Source organism: Didymella exigua (assembly GCF_010094145.1).
Source record: "Didymella exigua CBS 183.55 unplaced genomic scaffold M421scaffold_13, whole genome shotgun sequence".
NCBI lineage: Eukaryota > Fungi > Ascomycota > Dothideomycetes > Pleosporales > Didymellaceae > Didymella > Didymella exigua.
This window is the reverse complement of record NW_022984787.1, coordinates 76,473-96,804: the sequence shown is the minus strand read 5'-3', so window position 1 is coordinate 96,804 and position 20,332 is coordinate 76,473. Positions and strand designations below refer to the sequence as shown.

The window sequence follows — 20,332 nt, the reverse complement described above, 5'->3', positions numbered from 1 at the left end:
CAGGCTCTGGCGCATCGACGTCGCGCCGCACAGCATGCATGAGTGTTTCACCAAGAAGATGTATCAAAAGTCCGTTAGAAGGTGCTTCGAGAATAAGGCGCTTGAGGTGAGGTTTGAGCCTGTTCGGGGAACGCATGACTGAGTGCACCATGTATGATGCGCAAGGAAGAAGGATTTGGTTTGGGTACGTGGCCGTCGAGGCTAGCTACTCCATTGTTCATGTCGCCATCGAAATTTCGATGTGTGCACGACGCAGACAAGTATATACATGAATATGCTATCGCTTGAGACGTTTTACCGTCTACAAGTACTTGGCAAACCTGGTCCTGCTAACCCATCCCAGAGCAGCGATCTCGCGCTTGCTCATCATACTGACACTCTTGGCATAGTCGCTGGTTCCCTTGTCCGGCTCCGCGTCAGCCTGCTTGCACGTGGGCGTCTCGCCGTGCTTTCCGAGCTTGCCTTCAACAGCAGCGAAGTGCGACTTCTCGGCCGTCGCAGCAATCATGTTGGTAGCAGCGTCCGTAGGCCAGCCGTTGATGAAGTCGCCGTGCGAGCACCACGCCGATCCGCACGCGAGCTTGCCGGGGAAGGTGCCGGACCAGCCGTTGGGCAGAGCCTTACGCAGGTCGTAGCGGATGGAGAAACGCAACTGCGCCATCCGCTTCATGCCAGTTGGGCAGCGGTTCGTCGTGCCGTAGCTCGCCGACTTGTACGCTGTCTCAAGCGTGGCCTCGTTGACACACTGCGGGAATAACAGCAGCGTCTGCAGATGGGTGGAGCAGGTCTTGGACGGGAAGCCGTTGCTGTCGAGGGCCGAGGCTGCGTCGCCTTCGCAGAACCACGACACCTGTGCATCGGCGGGACTGGCGCTTTTTGTTGTTGCGCTGGCAGAGCCGGCGAGCATCTTCAGGTTCTGGGGGATGGCGACTTCGGCAGGTGTCTCACCAAGGTTGTAGTACGCACTGAAGCGCGAGACGGGGACGGGCTTGTAGGTCGTGCCATCGGCGGTGTACAGAAAGGTGGGGACCCAGTAGACAGACAGGTCGTTGGGGTTCTCGGCGCTGGTGCAGCCGGTCTCGAGCTCAGCAGAGGAGTTTGTGTTGGCGGTGACACCGTCAGAGCCGAAGAAGGTGTGCAAGTGGGACTTGTCGTACGAGCCAGGGTACACGATAGGGTCAACATTCTTGTACATGAAAGGCTGGCCGACGCTGACCACAGTGTAGGCAGTGGCGAGCTGGGCCAGTAGGCCGGCGCCCACGATGAAAGTGCTAGAAGGAGACATCCTGTGTCTGTTGAAACGAGTGTGGGTATTGAAAGTAAACAACGAAAGTGTGGGAAAGAATGGAAGGCGTAAAGTGAGGTGTCAGGCGCGTTCACTGCACTACTTATTCTTCAGAAAGCGCTGTCATGCAGAATGTGTTCTTCCTATTCGGTCGTGTTTCTCCTAGCTCGGTTTCAAGATACTCTTACATCGCTCGTTCAAGCAGACATATCAGCCTCCTTGATATCGCTAACAAGAGGCAGCCACAGCTTGGCCGAAAGCGTTGCCATTGTGGAGATGCAGCATGAACGCGGGTCATTGTTGCGATCCGCTCCTGTTGTGACAAGCGCGCTGATTCGTCACCGTTGCGGCTCAAAACTCTAGTTCCCGCGTTGGCGGTTTTGAAACACTCCCGCTCATTTTGTTCCAAACGCCAAGGAGGGAGTCGGCAATGCTCACCAAGGGCGTTTCTGTGGCTCAGTCGTCTTTAATAGGAGTGATCTCCGCGATGTCTGCGACAGTCTAGATGAGACAAGCCTTTGGAGTGCTGTTCGAGCCGTGGACCAGCCGTAAGCGTGTCGATACGTTCAGATCACATCGCAAACATCGAAGGGTCGCTCGTAAAGCGGTCGCGTACGATCATGTGTTGAGTTGTCGTGACTCGCGATGTCTTTGTGAGCTTAGACGCTGGCTTCGACCAGCCAAGGTAATTTGATGCATCTCTAGGCCGTGGCTAACAGAACACAGGCGATGGAGCGTATTCAGGTCCAGACCAAGTGGCTGAAGATGAAGGATGGGTGACATTCAATGCTAGGATTTGGATGATGAGTGACGGTGCGGTGCAGGCGAATGAGCGAGGATCGGTTGCGGGTCGGAGATTTGCCCTTGCCTGAAGCGGCTAATGCTTGTTCTTTCTCCATACCACACGCGAAGCCCACCAGATTGTTAGCCATCATCAACAGACCGGAATGGCCTCCACGAAGCTTTTCTGCAATAGCTCCCTTGAACCCAAAGGCATATGCGGTATCAGCAGTAGCTGAGTGAACCCAAAATGTAAGCTACGCGACGGTGTTGGTGTCAGGTGTCTAATTTTGGAGACTGCTTTCAGGCCGAAAATCATTCTCAAGATTTTCTTATCAATACAAGTCATCCGTCGCCGTGTTCGCAGCGTTTCTTCAAATGCAGTGTCGAGATCCCTTGCGCCTTAGAGTTATTCTGTAGTTCAACTGCAACCGAGAGCCAGAGACGCGTTCTGAAAAGAGAAGGGTGAGAGAACTGTACCAGTCGATCCTCATCGTCGATCTTCGCCTGCTGCGATCTAGAGATGACGGCTGTGGCGCCATTCGACAGTGTCAACGTCGAGGTTCTTTTCTCGTTGGCTGATCGGTGACCTCGGAGCGCCGACCTAGTTGCTGGAGTCTGCTGTGAAGCCAGGTCATATTGCAGCTTATCAATACTGGCGTTATAGACGTCCACGTTGTCACAGCCATTCCATGACCAAGACAGAGCAGCTCGCTTATGTGGCACTATGTGGGAGATCGCCTTGTCTGTTCGGCGGAGCTATGCTTGCGAGAATCTAAATTCTTGAGTAAGTCACTGCTGCTACAAACTACGCTTGCATTCTCTTGGTGCCTATAATGACTACAAATCATCGCAGGCAAATACCAAAATCATATGAGATGTATACATCATACATAGGTGACGCAAAGCTAATAGTGAAGACTCCTTAACTGGGTACATTTCAGGCTGTAGAGTCTGACTTGATTGTGAGCTTGCTGCTATGAGACATCACCTGCTACTGAATTTTTTTACAGGAACTTTGTGCAGATGCCAGAAAATTAACCCTCCTTGCTCTCGAAATTGAAGTTTCACTGGCCAAATCACTGCTGATACAAGCATCCGGTTATCCATACACTTCGAAGCCTTGGTTACAGAACACGGTTCTTAACGCCATCACTGTGCCTTCATGGTCTTGCAGAGCCATCTTGATGCTTTCCATGTTGCGTGTGTATTCGCGTTTCGTTAACTCCATGGCGATATTAACGCACTTGAGAGCGCTGAGTACCTCCTTGATTGTCTCTTGGGAGGGCCAGGCAGCTTCCAGCTGACGGTATCCATCATCTGTTATCCGAATGCGTAGATCTGCGACCATGCCGATAGTCAGGCTTAAGGTCTGAACAGCGCTTGAGCAAGACTTCTGGATAACGTCGATCAACTCCGGAAAGTACATGATATCGAGAACGGTGAGGGTGGCATGGCTGTATTCATAGCGAGCGGCTTCTCTGTTCATTTGTTAAAAGGCAAGAAGATTAGACAATCCTGGCTTGACGACGATGTAGTGAGATAAAGATCCAGAAAGATCGCGTATGGCGCGTACGGTCGCGATGGAGAAGGTAAATTCGTAGATCATGTTACGTAGCTTAGGCGGAAGACGAAGGAAGGGAGAGTTGGTTTGGTTTCTCAGCAGTCTAGACGTAGTCAGCATATTATGGAAATACTAACAATCAAAGATGAGGCATTCACATTTGGTCGGGATCATGTCCGGACACTGGTGTGAAGCCATCATGTTTGCTCGTAGTATCCGCTTGCATCATTTTTGAAGGTTATTTCTGGCTGAACCACAAGCAGAGTCGTTGATTGCAAAAGCTTTGGGTACGAAGGAGTCGAGGACACAGTCACAAAGTCTAGCATTTCTGGTGAATAAGTAGCTTAGCGTATTGGATGAACAATGAAGCGACCTTCACTTTCCACGTGAATACCTCCAACCTCAGGTGAAGCTGACCAAAAGCGTTTCTTCGTTAGTCACAATGCGCAAGGTACTTCCGATGACTTTTCGGATCGAATTGTCGAGCTTTGTACCACCAAAGACGACGGTGAAGTAAGCTACGTCAGCAACTGTGCGTTTGATCAGCTGCCTGTCGTACCAATCCCCCGTATGGCGCCCCCCAACACCGTTGTGAGTGCATCATGGCAAATCCGAGCGTCAACTCGATGCTGACCAATTTTGCACAGTCATGCTCGCCCACAAGCTTCAAAAGCTCCATCATTGTGATTGTCGCGTTTGTTTGAAGGCGACGTGTGGAGTACTGGTCCTTGAGATGTAAGCTCCCACTATGGATCTATCGACACGAGAAGGGAGCACCTTTGCCGCTTGTCGTGAGTAACTATCTATCGCGCTGCCCTCCGTTCGATAAATATGCGCAGTCAAAGAGCTCTATCGAGATCTTGGTGCGCAACTCTGCAGGGAGTCGCAAGAGTGGTGAGTTGGCACTGTTCGCCAAAGTGCTAATCCAGTCAGTGTGATCTCTCAGAAGCAGAGCAAAGTGCTTGCATGTCTTGACGAGCGATGGCACCACGCTTGCGCTTCTTTTTTGTTATCATTTCAATGTGTCAGAGGCCGATATAAGTTGATGTGGCGAAGTTGGGCATGTGGAGATGTAAGAGTCTTAGATATGGCCAGTGCTACCCAATCGAACGCGAGATCGGCTAGTCAAGATCGCACCTTCACCTGGTCTTTTGGAGGCACATCACATGTATTTCGAATCTTAGTTGTAGGAGCGGTGAGCGAGCTTAGTTGGTACGAGAACTGCAGTTTATTAGCGCACAGTAATACCTCATAGGCATGAGAACCTACATGGTCTCTCTCATAATTTAGTCGTTGATATCGACCATCTGCACATCTTCGAATCTCTTTGTTAAAACTTTCAAACTTTCGGAACTAATGGGTTGTGTTTGTTTAAGAGCTGATTTGGAACTTTGGAAGGAATGGCAGGCGTGTAAATGAATGATATTGTTTCATTTTTACTTTCCATCAACTAATAATGAGGTCCCATCGTACGACTTTCACCAATACCCGCAGCCGTCATGCCCCACCTGGTTCCTGATGCATCTGCGAAACGCGCCACCCATTTCCTTTCTGATGCGCTATAGGTGCGCAGTTTGCTCGTGCGGCATCTCATCCCCAGTATACTGCTGCGCGGAACTCAACCTCGAGATCCATATTGCCGAAGAGCGTCTGCAGAGAGGTCTCGACATTGTACGCGTCTTCGTTGATATACGTAGGGTAGGTAATAATGACACGCTTTAGTAGTGGGAAGACTTGATCTCCGCTTGTAGACCATGGTCCGGTGTATGATCCCTGTACGGTAGAGCGTCTGATCTGTCGATGTATCGCGCCAGCAAGGGACAGGAACATGCCGATCTCGACAACCCGAGCACACTGAGGACCTCCCACCCAATTCACTAGATCTGGAAGGTGCCTACTTTCTATCCTGATGTCGAGGTGGCTGTACGTGGAACCAGTCTGGAAGGGGCGTGCCTCAAAGCGTGTCTGGCGGCAGACATGGAGCAGACGTGAACTACTCAGAACAACGCGGTAACGTCCAGTTGACGTAGGACTCAGGACGCGCTCCAGTGTGGTAGCATCGGCAACATCGAAGATGTACTCGTAGATCGTGTTGCGAATCTCTGCCGGCAACCGAAGTAGAGGGGAGTTAATGGCATTGTGTTGAGTACTACAACTGTCAGAGGGGGGATCGTTGCGGTCATATCATGGAAAACTTACACTGCATCGTACTCGTGAGCAAATAAGCGATACTCCAATTTAATGGGTCTGTTCATGTTTGTCGCTGCAGTTCAGTGATGATCCTACGAAGTTTTGGTGAGCGGAGAAAGTTGACGGATTGAGAGCTATTGATGTCTACAAAACCTGGCAGAGTACAAACGCCCAATTCTGGCGTCACTCTCACCTCGACTCTGTACATTATCCAGCTTCATCAGTTATAGACGCGAATAGCTGCTCATCTTGCGTGTATCGCAGACAGATACCTAATGAAGGTGAGGGTAGCAACAGCGCCAGCATAGACGCCTTTCCGAAACAGGCTCTCGGATGGCGATCAAGGCGGAGATCCACCATTGACGGCGAAGGAGGATTGTTCAAGGTTTGGTTTGTGCAGGATGGATCCGCCGCGTGACGTCACGTTATTGTGAATGGTATGTGGGGCGGCGCGGAGTGGCTGCGAGAAGGCGCGTATGACCCAGTCAAATCAGATCAATGTCTTGCAACGAACAAGCGTGGTAAGACCTCTTCCTAAACATACTCACTTCAACAACATAGTGATCCACGCTTGTTAAAATGCCTGAGCCTTTCAAGCTTGTCTTTGTGACCGGAAATGCTTACAAGCTAAGTAAAGCGCGAACCATCCTTGGACCAGGTGCTCAGCTCGAGTCTATCGCTTTAGACATTCCAGAAATCCAGGAACTTGTTGAGGAAATAGCGGTTGATAAGTGTGCCGCACAGATTGTATGCCCTGCCGAAATGCACAACCTCACTACTGACATTAAGCTCAGCCTCAACGGCCAGTGCTGATTGATGATACAACCTATCCTGGGGTCACGTACATTTTCACTCCTTAGACTGACTTCTAACTTGATGCTTGCTTCGCCCTTTCGAAAAGCCGCCGCAGAGAAGCAGTAAGACCACCCCTAGTTACCAGCTTCAGAGGAGTCAAGTGCTCTAAAGGTCAGCTCGCTTTTGACATCGTCCCGCTGAAGGTAACCGTGCACCTCTTATGACTAATGCACTAAACGATACTGTGGAACGTTAGACGCAGCAGTTTCTATCCATCCGTCGAATGTCCGTCAATCATAGAATGCACTATAAGCAATATCCGACAATACGGGGCAGCTTCATGGCCGAGTTGGCGACACGTATACAGACTTCTATAGTGAGGGAAGTTGTTGCGGCAAACGTAGCCGCTGTATATCGATGGAAAACTGCGCCGAGTTGCTTGCTAGCTAGGAGGCGACCATATATACATGCCCTGAGACGTGCTAGTCCAAGGTATTTAACGGAGGTGACGATCGAGGCCTGTAGGACCGACTTGCACCGCAACAGAAGTATTTCCATGACTCACGCGGTCTCGTACTGCTTGACGCGCGTGTGCATAAAATGTGTTATGGTTGCGACTGAGATCGCAGGTGCGAAGGCAATGATGTCTTGGCAGAGAGAGTTTATTTCAATTTGACGTGACAGCAGAAAGCAGAGAGGTGGAGAGAGAAATCAAACAGCAGAAGGTATTTATTTGTAGTGTTCTCGGGCTCACAGACCGGTTCCGCTCGATAGTGTGGAATGGACATGCGGCAGCACCATCGAGTATCAAGATGGTCAAAGAAGCCAGCATGTGAAGTGCCGTGGTCGTGATTGTAGGTTATCTCTGCAAGCGATGTGTTGAGATGTTGTGCACACAGCTGTCATGACGTGAAGGGATGGCTCGATATAGAGTCGTGAATACCTTTGTGCCTCGCCATGTCACGCATCCCGCGCCCATCTCCTCAACGGCGATTATCTGCTGAGATTTGCAAATCATCAGCACTACAATTGCCGTCAGTTGTCATGAGCTGCGGCTGGGATAATCGGAGCTGACGCTGACCGACTATCATCATCCGATAATCGCATTCTTCTCCATAGCGCTTTAGGGGCCCGAGGGGATCTTCGAGGCAGAGCTCGATGTTGATAATGCGGTTGTCATTGAACATTTTGTTTGCAATGACCTTGCTGGGGATGCGGCGGAGCGCTCCTGCAAAGCAACGCCAGCGAGGTTCGCTCTGCACCCACAGTTTACCTGGGCAGCTTTGTATAGCTACCGCTATGCCTAGACTGGCGACTCCAAACTCAAGCAACTGCTAACGACTGTTCTAACTGTCGAGTTCCCAATGTCACGTATCGTAAGCCAGAGTGGGCTAGTGTCCGAGGTACATGCCGCACTGACCCATTGCTAAGACGCATCATTCGGAGACTAGTACTGTTTGGTCCTCTTGTGGGTCTGCCTCGAACGTCAGGCGCTGTGCGCAAGATTGAATTTCCACTTGCAGCAGGAGGAGGATTCTGGAGGAGGCCTCAGGATGGCTCAGAAGTGCCCATTGGTCTGAGTGACTCTTCATGTAGGCGCGATGATCCAGGCTTCCTGCCACTTCTTTTGGAACAGAGATTCAGCAGTAGGGGAGTCTAACCAAACAAGTTTTCGAAGGCGGACGACAAGGTCGTCCCACGCTCGCAATCCGAGAGCTTCAGCAGCCCTGTGAGCTTGTATTGTGAACCACCGGCCTTCCGGAGATCCTTCAGAAGCTACCATGCCGATTGATAGGAGCCATAAGGCGAGAGCATCATGGCTGAGAAGCATGTTGAACCAGGTGTACTCCATCTGCGCTTGAAGCTTGAGTGCTGTAGCGTATTGCAGACGCGCATGAGAGAAGTACGTGGGCCCATGGACAATGAGTAGATAGAGTACGGTGGCATGTCGGACGATGCCAGAAGCAGCCAGATCATAGTGAACGCCCTCGACTTGGGGCTGAGGGTCCCATAGTAGCAGCTTGTGGACAGCATAGCACGTCAGGTCATGAAGGTCGGTACTGGTCAGCGTGTACTGGCTGGAGTCGAAAAGATTGTGTAGCCGGCCAAGAACATCGGCGATCTTGGGGTCAAGGAGAGGAGTGTTGACCAGCATTGGGACCAGGTCGGAGATGTTGCTGCTCGCTTGGTACCATTGCGGTATCGGGGCAATGCCGTCACCAGGCCCAAAGTCGTCTTGAACTTGGAATTGCGGTGTTTGCATGACAATCATGCAGACCCTTCTACAGGTCAGTCGGAACAATATGAAGGACTGACTGATGAACTGATACGTACCAAGCGACCATCCTAGCCGTGAGGGGGCTCATGCGCTTCAGAAGGTCGATACCACCTCTAAGTTGAACAAGACGTTTGACACCATCGATATGCAGCGCACTGACGTCGGCGTTGCCCTTGCCGTACTCGATAGCCGCCAGCGTGATGACCGAATCCAAGGTTTCGTCTTCCAGCGCAGATGCTGGATCAGCGACCTTTTTTCGAACAAGCGAGACGGAGTCGGCCATCAAGAGTTCCGAGTTGGCGAACCCTTTTCGCGCTCGCAGATCCATGTCAAGTGACGCAGTCTGAAGTGATACGTGAAATAAAGCGGGGTCTGCCAGAGCGAGAGGCCACCAGGAGACCACAAATGGATTGGAAGTGAGGTCGAGATCTAAAGGGTAGTACTGGAAGGCAATATGAGATAGGACTGGGTGCTGTCAGCAGTCTATTTACCAGTGATCTACCTTTAGACTTACAATGCTGAATCAGTCGCTGCACGTGTGGTCTTGGAAGTCTTGTCTGAGGATATGTATCAAAAGGGTCAAAAGACTGGATCCCAGGATTCGTGAATGTGACCACTGAATTGCCTCCATCAAGCGACGAGGCCCTTGACGGCGGCGAACTCGTGCTTTCTATTAGCGCCGCGGACACTGGCTGGTTGGCGTATACACATGGTGAGCCTCTCCTGGCGCATCGTGAACATTGTGGCGTCGTAAGATTACACGACAACTTCGACTTCGCGCAAGCGTCGCAGGACCTGCGAAGCGTATTGCGCATCATTTGTTCGTGACCGCATGACTCCAATGTTTGTGCAGAGCAGTGCTCGGAAGGAGCGGATTGCTCAGCAGGTGACTTCGCCTCGCTTAAAGCCGCGGCATCCCTGTCATCAGCCCGAAGGTTCATGCCTCAAACTATCATGCGGCAGGCACGACAGTAGTTATACATCTCTCAAAACATATCCCCACCTCTTGAAAAAGCCCTGCTCTGAACGGCTTGACCACTCGTTCACGTGCCTGCCTCGCCAGACGACTGGAGACCGGTGAATTTGCCCGGCTTGGCGCGAATGCAGATGATCCATTCGTCAATCTTCGCAAAACATTGCGTCTCCATGACCAGGAAAGATGTCAAGACTCAAGAATGATATGTGGAATCTGCTGGTCTTGACAGGATGAGAAAGGACAAGAAAGCGCCGCATGTCGAGGAAAGAGGAAGACGCCAAGATCGGCGCGTCTTTCTCAACATCACCGACATGACGTCGCGCGCCTGATTTCTCCATAAACAAACGAGAAGGGTACTCGAGCTCGTGCGCCCATAGCAGCCTTAAGAAGCGCCGATTGATTCGCTGCGGCAAGGATGCAGCTCGAACCTGTAGCGGCGGTGAGGCGCCAACGCATCGTCACCCCAGCCTCGCGATTTGCATGATTCGCGCATTCGAGGCCCACCAGCCACCTCACGAAAGGGTAGTAGAATCTCGAGTATCTTGCGCAACATCGCCCTGCATTCCTCGCCCTGCATCACACCGAAGCCACGAGCTCGTCCCGTGCAGCACGTTCCAGAATGCACATCTCGACCCTCCTGTCACTGCCGTCGACCGTATTGGTATTGCTTTGCACGCCCGCAGCAAGCGCAGAACTCCAATGGCCTCACAATCTGCCAAAACACCTGAAGTATTTCCCGGAGGACGAGCGACATGCGAAGCGAGGGCTGGACATCAAGGAGCGATTACGGCATGAGAAGCCGGTCGGCATGAAGAAGATGAGCACAGATGAAGGGGAGATGTTTATGCTCGACAACTGGATATTTGCATCAGCACAGAGCAAGAGATCGGGTTACGAAGACGTTGGGAACGGTACATATCAGGCACAACCGCCGATCAGACCGAACGCTGCGGACGAGTGGTTTGAGCGGTTGCGCATCAGAGATGTACTGCTAAAGAGACAGTTCAAGTGTCCAGAGGGCACGCTGAGCTGCTCTTCGATTGGCGCGCCGGATGTGTGCTGTGGGGGAAGCAGCACGTGCGTCAAAGTACAGGACAGCGATATTGGCGATGTGGGCTGCTGTCCAAACGGACAGGTGTGCTCAGGCACTATCAGCTGTAACGAAGCTGCGGGCTACACGTCGTGCCCCAGCTCCTCCAATGGCGGGTGCTGTCTGCCGGGATTCCAGTGTAGCGGTATTGGCTGTTAGTCTGACGCCCCTCGAATCAATAACGTTGTACTGACAAATCGTAGGCGTCGCTGCTGGAACATCCATCACGTATGTCCAACCATCCACGTCTGCGCCGCCTTCATCGCCCTCGACATCAAATGGTGCCGCCCCTACATCCGCCTCAGGTTCTGCAGCACCAACGACTTCTCCCGCCCCCTCGTCTACACCAGCGCCATCGTCGTCGCAACCGACCTCGGCCTACACCTGCTCTACTGGCTGGTTCTCCTGCCCCGCCAGTCTTGGCGGCGGCTGCTGTCAGAACGGCCGCGAATGTGCAACAGGCGCATCCTGTCTCGGCGACGAGTCATCAAGCACACAAGCACCATCAGCGCCCGTGCGCCCCACGAGCGAAGCCGCTACAACGGCCACCCCAACAGCGTCCGAGGGCGACGTATGCCCCACCGGCTTCTACGTCTGCAGTGCCTACTACCCGTCCGGCTGCTGCAGAGTCGGGCGCGACTGTCAGACGACTGGATCTTGCGTGGTTCCGTCTTCGACCACGGTGATTGCGACGAACGGCGTGACTGTGGTTGCGCCTTCTGGGGCTACTGTTGCTACAGATGGTGCTGCGCAGGGTGGATCTTGTCCGAGTGCGTGGTTCAGCTGTCCGGCCAGTCAGGGCGGGAACTGCTGTCCAACTGGATATGCGTGTGGAGAGCAGTGTACCGCGACAGCGTCCGGGGTGTCGAGTGTGGAGGCCAAAGTTGCACCAAGTACAGCGTCTTTTGTACCGCAGTGGTCGGTGTGGGGAATGATGTTGGCTGCGGCGGCGATCGGTGCTGCCATGGTCGCGTTGTAAGGAGAAGAGATGACGATATACGACTGATACTATACGGTTCGAGCTTTTGTAAATACGTGACCGCCCATTCCCAGCACGTTTCTAGCCAAGGCACATTTTCCCGATATATGCTCGTATTCCATTGTGTGAATGTTGTCTCCAAGATGGATGTTTTGACAACCACCATCACAGCACTAGCGTCCCCAAAATTAAGCGTTGCCGCACGGACGGAGAGCGTTATCGGTTATCAAAAAAAGTTGCGTCTCCATCACGAGCGCCTGCACGTTCAACACGCAACGTCAGGCCTCTCACACTGCACAGCCAGAGCATGGCGCCCTCCACACTATCGCCCGACACGTCGATTTCGTCGCGCACGCTCTCAGTCGGCTCTACGCAACCCACGCCCATGGAGCTCTCGTCCAGCCCGAGCACGAGCCTGCTCGCCAGCCCGGTCGCCTTCCTGCAGCCTACTGCTGCACTCAATGCTGCCTTTCTCGCCGCCGCAAAACGCTATCTCGACCCTGTCGCTGCCCGAATCAGCGAGACACAAACTCAGCGCCAGCAGGATGCGCGTCGGAAGCGCAAGCGCGGGGGCGACTACGACGGCGACATGCGGGTACTAAGCTTGAAGAAGGTGCATCTGGATGGATTTGGCGTGAATCAGGTGTTCGAGCAGACGCGGAAGATTGTCGAGGCCGCGACGGAGGAGATTGAGCTTGCACTGCCCGAGCACGACGACGATGTTGTGGCGGTAGACGGCGAGGATGAGGTGGAAGAGCTGTCAGACCCCGAGGAGCAGTACCATACGGACTCGGACATGGGTGAGGAGGGCGTGGATTACGAGATCGACGGTATTGATGACGACGAGGACGCTGTGCCCTCGGACGAGGAAGACGAGGAAGACGAGGAGCATGTCGAGATGGACGACGGCGAGGGCATGCTCTCTGATGAGGACGAGGAAGAGGAGCCTGCCGCAGAGTACGTGCCGGATCCCAACGGCCTCAACGACGGATTCTTCTCCATCGACGACTTCAACAAGCAGTCCGAGTTCCTGGAGCAGCAAGACGCACGCGGCGAGGCAGGTGACAGCGACGACGAGGACGTCGACTGGACAGCAGACCCCATGGCAGGAGGCGTGGGCGGGAGCGGGCTCGACAACGATGGATCAGGCGACGAGTCGGACGCGGGCGGCCCGACATTCGGCAACGTGGACCTCAACGCACCCGAAGGCGACAGTGATGACGAAGCAGAGCTCGACGAGGGCGACCTCGACGGCATCGACGACGGCATGAACGCCAACAACGTCATGTACGCTGATTTCTTCGCGCCGCCAGCCCAAAAAGCAGGCAAGAACAAGAAGAAGCGCGGGCGACCCAACCCCCACAACTTCCCCGCGAAGACGGCAGCCGATGAAGAGGCCGAGGAGAACGCAGAAATGGAAAATGCAATGGCGCGCGTGCACCGCGATCTTTTCGAAGACGACGACGATGCCGAAGAGTCAGCCGCCCTCTCCGACGTCGACCCCTCCGACCCCAAGTCCCGCAAATCCACCCACGAACGCCGGCAAGCCAAGCTCCAAGAAGAGATCCGCAAACTCGAAGCCGCCAACGTCGCAAAGCGGCAATGGCAGCTGTCCGGCGAGGCCCGCGCCGCCGACCGCCCTGTGAACTCGCTGCTCGAAGAAAACCTCGAGTTCGAGCGCGCCGGCAAACCAGTCCACGTCGTCACCGCCGAGCTCAGCGAGGACATCGAGGCGCTGATCAAGCGGCGCATCCTCGCCGAGGAATTCGACGAAGTGCACCGCCGGCGCCCGGACGATCTAGCAACAGGCCCCGTGCGCCGCGGCAAATTCGAACTCGACGACACCAAAGCCAGCAAAGGTCTCGCAGAGCTATACGAAGAGGAGCACCTCCGCCTCAACGACCCCAACTTCGTCGACGCGCGCGATGAAAAGTTGAAGAAGGAGCACGCCGACATCACAGCGTTGTGGAAGTCGCTCACCGCCAAACTCGACAGTCTGAGCTCCTCCCACTTCAAGCCCAAGCCCGCGACGCCCAATCTCGAGATCCGCGTCGACGCGCCCGCGATTGAGATGGAAGATGCCCGCCCCACGGCCGGCGGTCACGTCGCAGGCGCCAGCATGCTGGCGCCGCAGGAAGTATACAAGCCCGGCGACGAGCAGAGCAACAAGGAAATCGTCACTAAATCCGGCATGCCGCTGGCCCGCGAGGAATTATCGCGAGAAGACAAGGCTAGCAGACGCAGGAGGGCGAAGGAGAGAACCAAGAAGGCCGGGCTCAATAAGCCGCGGAAGAGCGAGGAGGAGAAGAAGAAGGCCAAGAAGGGCAAGGATGGACGCGGTGATAAGAAGGCGCTTGTTAGTGATCTGAAGAAGGGCGGTGTTCAGATCATCGGCCGCAAGGGTGTTATTACTGATGCTGAGGGTAAGGGTGTTAAGGAGGCTGCTAGGAGGGACGCAGGGAGCTATAAGCTGTAGATCCGACGCGCTGGTGTTGGTGGCGTGTGTGGAGTGGGATGCAATACATCACTTTCTTCGTTCACTCGCTTTCTTCGTTCACGCACCCACCGATCCTACATCTCGCGTTGTAGACGGAGTACTCGTACTGAGTGCGCTTGCTCCTCGGCATCTTAGCATCTTGAACCAGTCGACGTTGGAGGTGTCGCTTACTTCAGGCCTTCATCGTCTTCGTCCCGTTTCAGCTCTGCGTTCTGGGCAGGTGCCGCAGCCATCTGGTGTGCGCAAGGGGGCAGTGTGCGATCCGGGATCGCGGTAAGTATCCTCCGGGAGGATCTTGTGTGAGAGCATTCGCCAGAGACGGCGGGAAAGTTTTCATACGTACGGACATCTTCTTCTTTTTTCGTGTGGGTAAGCAGTCTGGCTGCAGCAGGTGACAAAGTCTTCATGATTGTCTGAGAAGCTTGTTGGGCCTGGTTGCATGTCCATTGGCTATGCAGAATGATCGTCACGCGTGTCTGGATACGACTCGCTTTTTGTTCTGCCGTCATGCAACTCCTAACACATGTTTCGTGTGCTTGCGCCCAACGACGTCTTTCGGAATGTTCTCAACCTGTGACTGATTTAATGACTCTGGCCCTCTTACATCCCAGTATCAGGTGGATCGATCCAATGAAGAGGCGGGCTTGGCAGTCGAGGTGAAAGTAGGTCTCGAGATATAGGAAGCTTCCTCGCGGATCTGTCGGCAGGTGGAGGGGCGGGATTTGCCTTCCTCCACGACTATGTTTTGGTGAATCGTATTCAGGCATAGCTTAGACTATAAGAGCTAAATCAAAAGCATATGCGTAGACCTAGTTACGCAGCTCGGCAGGCAGACGCAACAGTGGCGATTGTATCCGAGTTTAGCAACCGCTGGAATGATCAACTTGTGTGAAACGAAGTGCAGCTGAGGTAGCATGCTCACTCTGAACTCAGGTCTGCGACCTTACAGAGTCATCGCGCTCTCTTCCAACTGCTGATCTGACATAGTTGCTTAGACAGCCGACCTGATACGGCTGGAGTGAAGCTGTAGCCCCACACACGGTGAGTCGGCAGACACTTACGTTGGACTAGGTTGCAACAATCGGTTAGTGACTTGGCGCCTCCTTCACCTTCACCTTCACCCGCACCTGTTCTGCCTTCCTTCATTCCACCAACTCCTACCAGGCTGAAATCAACTACAATGAGTCGCATAAACAGTCCAAACGACGAGCGAGCGATGGTCTCTCAAAGTGAGCTCGAAAGAAGGTGCGCAAGCAGTTATGCCTGACCTCACGTTACTGACGACGTACGCTGCAGGACTCAGCGAAATACAACAGATTCACTGCTTCTACAACTGCCAGCTGAGTTGCGCAACAAAGTCTACGAATTTGTACTTGAAGAGGCCTTCGTGTTCTTGGACGCCACCTACGACTTTGATGGCTCCGAGATCGTCAGCGTCACACGAGAGTCGCTGACTCTGCCGCAAGTCTGTCGACAGATACATCACGAATGCCTTCCATTTCTGAACACCTTCAGTACGCTGACTTTCAGTGGCCTCTGTGCATTCGAAAGCCTGGAATGTACACTGGACAACCTGGGTCACAACTTCGACAAGGTCAGAGTGCTCAAAATCTCGATGTGGACACTGACGATCTTACCATTGGGTCATGTGGTACGGAAAATGTTCAAGTCTCTTGAGCAGATCGTTGTTCGATCGTCGAATTTGGGCGCCGGACACATTGAGCAAATTCGCTCCTACTTCGACAGACCTAACCTCGAAATCATCATGAGCCCCGACCCGTGAACGCGGGTACGCACTGGGGAGTCAAGACTTTATTCCCTGCGATATCCAAATCAACCCAACAACAAGATATCAACCAGATAGTCGCAGCCACTCACGTTGCGGAGGAAAGCTGGAGGATCGGCTCAGGGTGTTCAGAGAGGTTCTCAGTAGTTCCAACAGGATATTCATTTGAATCTTCATGCCTCCCCTCTATCCAGTAGCCAATCTCACCGAACACATCGACTAGCTCGGTTTCTATATTTCGCGACTTCACAAGCCGACAATGCGTGGGTTCCCGAAAATCACACAATGTATGTGCTCTCAATACACAATGCAGAGTATATTTCACTCGACCCAGCACCCGGCGAAATCAACGCGAGTCACCGCTCTTGCGCCTACCTGCTGAGCTTCGCAACCTTGTTTACGCCTTCGCGCTCGACTCTACCACAATCCAGGTGAGATGACGGAGATGCAGCGACCGTCGATACTACACATTCTGCCCCGAGAACCTACACCTACCCCAAGTCTGCCAGCAAATCCACTACGAAACGCGACCATATCTGAAAAGCTTCACTGTCCTCGACCTTAAGGGCGAAGAGTGCCCATTAGGCAAGATAGAAACCTGGCTGGCGCAGAGCGGGCACTCATTCAACGCAGTGCGGGATCCCGTCATCTCATCTGGCGCGAGCATCTTCCCAAACTACACGTAGGTGACGATTCTTTCACTTCAGAATCAAAAAGAAGCTTTTTTTCAGGTATTCCTACATCCCAGTTAGTGTGGTCGTCGAAATGAGACGTCAAAGTAGCATCCACTGGAGAGTCTCCATGAGCTACTTGACCATATCTCCCACCCATCTCCCCAGCTATCCATACCAAAGATAAACGACCTCGACGCCATATTCACCCCTCTCATAGAAAGCGCTACGCTCCCAGCCCAGCTCAGCAATGCGATGTGATGTACATTGCGACAAAACCTCCCTGGAGATCTGAAAGCCAATCCAGTTCAGCGCAACACGCAACCAACCCGCATCGCCTCCGTCCACCCGCCGAGCATGCAGCACCCATCGCCTGTCACTGAGAACTGGCCCCATTAGCGTGAGACATTTCGACGCAGACTCTGCTTATTTCCAAGGCGTGAAGTACACCCGCCATAGCCTGGCTCTCCCGCACGTATGCCGACAGATCACATACGAACTATCCCATTTCTCGCCGCCCACACTGCACTCTTCCCGGGCGCTCTCTGTCATCCTATATACATGCTAGCACCTTCAATTGCTCGGGGCAAGTGCTTTACGGCGGTAACAAGAGCCACAATTCACAGTTGATGGTTGAGCAGTAAGTCCTAGGGATCAACGCGCTCACCACCTTACCCGCCATGTTTAGGGCTCTGGACAGCGTGGGTATCAGCAAGCAAGTCCTTGAAGAGAGTGACGTCATCATTGTGCGCGGCTACTTTGGTAAGCCAGGTCTCGAGGTTGTGTGCGCGAGAGAGGCGAGGAGTTTAGACGAGACGCTGGGAACTAGACTGGCAACACATCAATCAGTGATGGACATCGATCGGGTCAGCTTAGTCTCGTTTAAGATTGAAGTTAAACAGTAGGGACCCTGAAATCGTATGATACAGGCCCTCTCCAATTTCCGCGATGATTCGACACTATGATAGAGGTAGTCCGCACCGCACATCAATTTGAATCTTAGTGAAAAAAAAAATGAATGTATTCAAAGAACCTCAGCACCAAGAAGGAACGCCATACCCGATGAGCCTGTCACGGCACAGCGTCGCTCCCGTGCAACTCCCCGCCCACCCATGACACCAAATTGTTTATACATATCCCGCAATCCGATTCACTGAAGAAGACTTTAAACCCACGACTGCTGCTTGTTCACCGTCCTCGGGCTGCCCGCAATATGCGCATGCCCCGTCCTGGCCAACAGCTCTGCATCACTCGCCATGTGGTCTCTACTCGTGCGCCTGTGCTCCTGACTCGCTCCGAGAGAATCCTGCAGATGCAGTGGGCGAGTTTGTGCAGACTGCGTCTGGGTACTCGTCTGGCCGGGCAAGTGATCGAAATCGTTCTGGTGGGTTCGACTCCTTCCAAACTCGTCGCCGGAGCTGCGTTGGCCGTCGCGCGAGCTGGAGGAGTGGTGGTAGGAGGACGTCGTGCCGTCGATTCCGCTAAAGGTGCTTTCGAATTTTTCCTTGTCGTCGGAGGAGTTTGCTGCAATACGGACGGCTTCCTGAGCGGCGATGGCGGCGACGTTGGGTCGCTCGACTTCTTCGGCTGTTTCGGGGTTCTCGGGTGGCTTGAAAAGTGCGTCCTGTGCAATATCAGTAGGGTCCTTGTCTGTAAGCGGTCTCAGAAACATACCTCGTGGTCATCAAAGTCCTGTCCGGGGTTGACGGTCTGATACTCGACCATTTTGATGATCCTGTAGACGCCGAATGCTAGCAGAGTGCCCATGAACGGACCGAACCAGTAGATGTAGTGGTAGCTAGGGAAGCTGTGGGTGACGACACAAGGTCCGAAGCTGCGGGTAGGGTTCAAGCTACCACCGGTGTAGAACACCCCGACCATTTCTGCAACAAACAATGCCAGCCCGATTCCGACAGGCGCGAGGAAGGTAGCCTTGTGCTTCTCAGCCGCAAGCATGAAGATGGTGATGATCAGCAGAGACGTAAGGAACATCTCCATGAAGACGCCCTGGGCGATGGAAACACCAGATCCGAGGGTAGTTGAAACGTTCAGTTGACCTGGGAACATGGCAGATACGACGGCTGCGGCACAAATACCAGCAATCATCTGCGAGATGAAGCAGAGAATTGCGCGGACCGTGGTCAGAGCACCGATGAGATAGAGCCCGAGCGTAACCTGGAGGGGTAAGCATACTGTGTGAGAGTCGAGACTCGAGTATCACTTACAGCAGGGTTGAAGAGCCCACCACTGACACGGAAGAACACCCAAACGTTGACCATTAAGCTGAATCCGAAGATCAGACTGATGTAAAGCAGCACGCTCGTATTCGGCGTCTGCGTGATACTGTTCCCCTGCTGACCCGCAGTCGCAGCGTCGCTATATATGGCCGCTGTATTGGCGACTTGGGTGCCACCGAACGCGAAGAAGAGGAACAGAAAGGTACCGCAGAACTCAGCTGTCATGGCGACAAGCTCGTTCCGCCATTTGCTAGTGAACCCCCTCTGCTGTTTCTTCTTCTTTTTAGATGCCTTCTGGACGATATGCCCGTTGGCTCGCTGGCGTTTCTCATGGTGGAGATGTTCCTGAAGATGTTCTTGGAGGTGTTCGTGAAGGTGTTCGTGGTGGTTTTCGTGATGGTGTTCCTCTCCAGAATCTCTGTCGCCCTTGTGGAGCGGTAGTATATTCTTGAAAGCCATGTTAATACTTTAGTGCTGTGCAGCAGTCATTAAGAAAAACAATTACAAAATTGCAAATCCACGGAATATTCGTCCGTAAATAACTGAAAAAGAGGGGGACGGCAAGTAATAGGGTGCCGTTAGGCTGAGCGGGAATTCAGAACTCCTGAAGGGCAAGCGTGATGAGTGACGTCTGTCCCAGACAAAGAAATCCGACGCCAGTGGCGCTCGACGCAACCATTGAGCGTAGCGAGCAACAAGCGTCCACTGCGTACGTGCACTCGCGATTGGCGACGCCGTGAACGTCCCTCATGCACTCCATCAAATCCCCAGCCCCCGGATCTGGAGGCCTTCAAATCGTTACGGGGCAATCTTTCATTCGACGAAGAACCCACACGCAGTTGTTCTTCCAAACGTTGCTACGTTTGAGCCGTTGGCAGAACGCAGAGACCGGGACAGTCGACAAAGACGTGCTACACGTCGCTGATCGCTCTTTTGTACGACGGCGACTGGGTGATTCTGATGGTGAGGATGTGCCGCGCCGTCGATGCAGTGGTTGATCGGGGCAGGCAAAGGGCAAGTGGGGCCCGCTAGCGCGCATCAGCCGCGGCAGGATGAGGTCACTATTTGTATTTTGGCAGTTTCAACTTCGACTTCCGCGGCCAGTGGAAACGAATACGCGTTGCTAGATCTCATGAGTAGTTGTCGATGGTTGGGAGATAGGGTGTGTAATACTCGTGTCGACGCGGGATTGCAGCCTGCCTTC

The 20,332-nt window shown here is 53.4% G+C and overlaps 7 protein-coding genes across 7 annotated transcripts; 3 read left to right on the top strand and 4 right to left on the bottom strand.

Annotated features, from left to right (window-relative positions):
• Positions 1-155: 155 nt before the first annotated feature.
• M421DRAFT_420392 (uncharacterized protein) lies at positions 156-1,346 on the bottom strand. Its single transcript, XM_033592465.1, has one exon. The coding sequence runs from the start codon at positions 1,283-1,285 to the stop codon at positions 302-304; it is 984 nt and encodes a 327-aa protein (XP_033448753.1). The 5' UTR covers positions 1,286-1,346; the 3' UTR covers positions 156-301.
• Positions 1,347-5,219: 3,873 nt separating this feature from the next.
• Positions 5,220-5,884, bottom strand: M421DRAFT_4976 (uncharacterized protein; the record flags this gene model as incomplete). The annotated part of the gene is made up of 2 exons (XM_033594785.1): positions 5,220-5,778; positions 5,829-5,884. 2 exons carry the CDS (start codon positions 5,882-5,884, stop codon positions 5,220-5,222), a joined length of 615 nt encoding a protein of 204 aa, XP_033448752.1.
• Positions 5,885-8,202: 2,318 nt separating this feature from the next.
• M421DRAFT_62582 (uncharacterized protein) lies at positions 8,203-9,710 on the bottom strand (the record flags this gene model as incomplete). The annotated part of the gene is made up of 3 exons (XM_033595982.1): positions 8,203-8,893; positions 8,949-9,357; positions 9,407-9,710. 3 exons carry the CDS (start codon positions 9,708-9,710, stop codon positions 8,203-8,205), a joined length of 1,404 nt encoding a protein of 467 aa, XP_033448751.1.
• A 493-nt stretch (positions 9,711-10,203) lies between these two features.
• M421DRAFT_420388 (uncharacterized protein) lies at positions 10,204-12,041 on the top strand. The gene is made up of 2 exons (XM_033592464.1): positions 10,204-11,112; positions 11,162-12,041. The coding sequence occupies exons 1-2, from the start codon at positions 10,488-10,490 to the stop codon at positions 11,935-11,937; spliced, it is 1,401 nt and encodes a 466-aa protein (XP_033448750.1). The 5' UTR covers positions 10,204-10,487; the 3' UTR covers positions 11,938-12,041.
• A 153-nt stretch (positions 12,042-12,194) lies between these two features.
• On the top strand, positions 12,195-14,478 carry M421DRAFT_420387 (Mpp10 protein). Its single transcript, XM_033592463.1, has one exon. The coding sequence runs from the start codon at positions 12,245-12,247 to the stop codon at positions 14,411-14,413; it is 2,169 nt and encodes a 722-aa protein (XP_033448749.1). The 5' UTR covers positions 12,195-12,244; the 3' UTR covers positions 14,414-14,478.
• Positions 14,479-15,614: 1,136 nt separating this feature from the next.
• M421DRAFT_4971 (uncharacterized protein) lies at positions 15,615-16,217 on the top strand (the record flags this gene model as incomplete). The annotated part of the gene is made up of 2 exons (XM_033594784.1): positions 15,615-15,679; positions 15,731-16,217. The coding sequence occupies 2 exons, from the start codon at positions 15,615-15,617 to the stop codon at positions 16,215-16,217; spliced, it is 552 nt and encodes a 183-aa protein (XP_033448748.1).
• Positions 16,218-18,216: 1,999 nt separating this feature from the next.
• On the bottom strand, positions 18,217-19,850 carry M421DRAFT_147870 (aquaporin-like protein). The gene is made up of 2 exons (XM_033587552.1): positions 19,117-19,850; positions 18,217-19,066 (listed from the first exon to the last, which is right to left on the bottom strand). The coding sequence occupies exons 1-2, from the start codon at positions 19,585-19,587 to the stop codon at positions 18,554-18,556; spliced, it is 984 nt and encodes a 327-aa protein (XP_033448747.1). The 5' UTR covers positions 19,588-19,850; the 3' UTR covers positions 18,217-18,553.
• Positions 19,851-20,332: the final 482 nt, after the last annotated feature.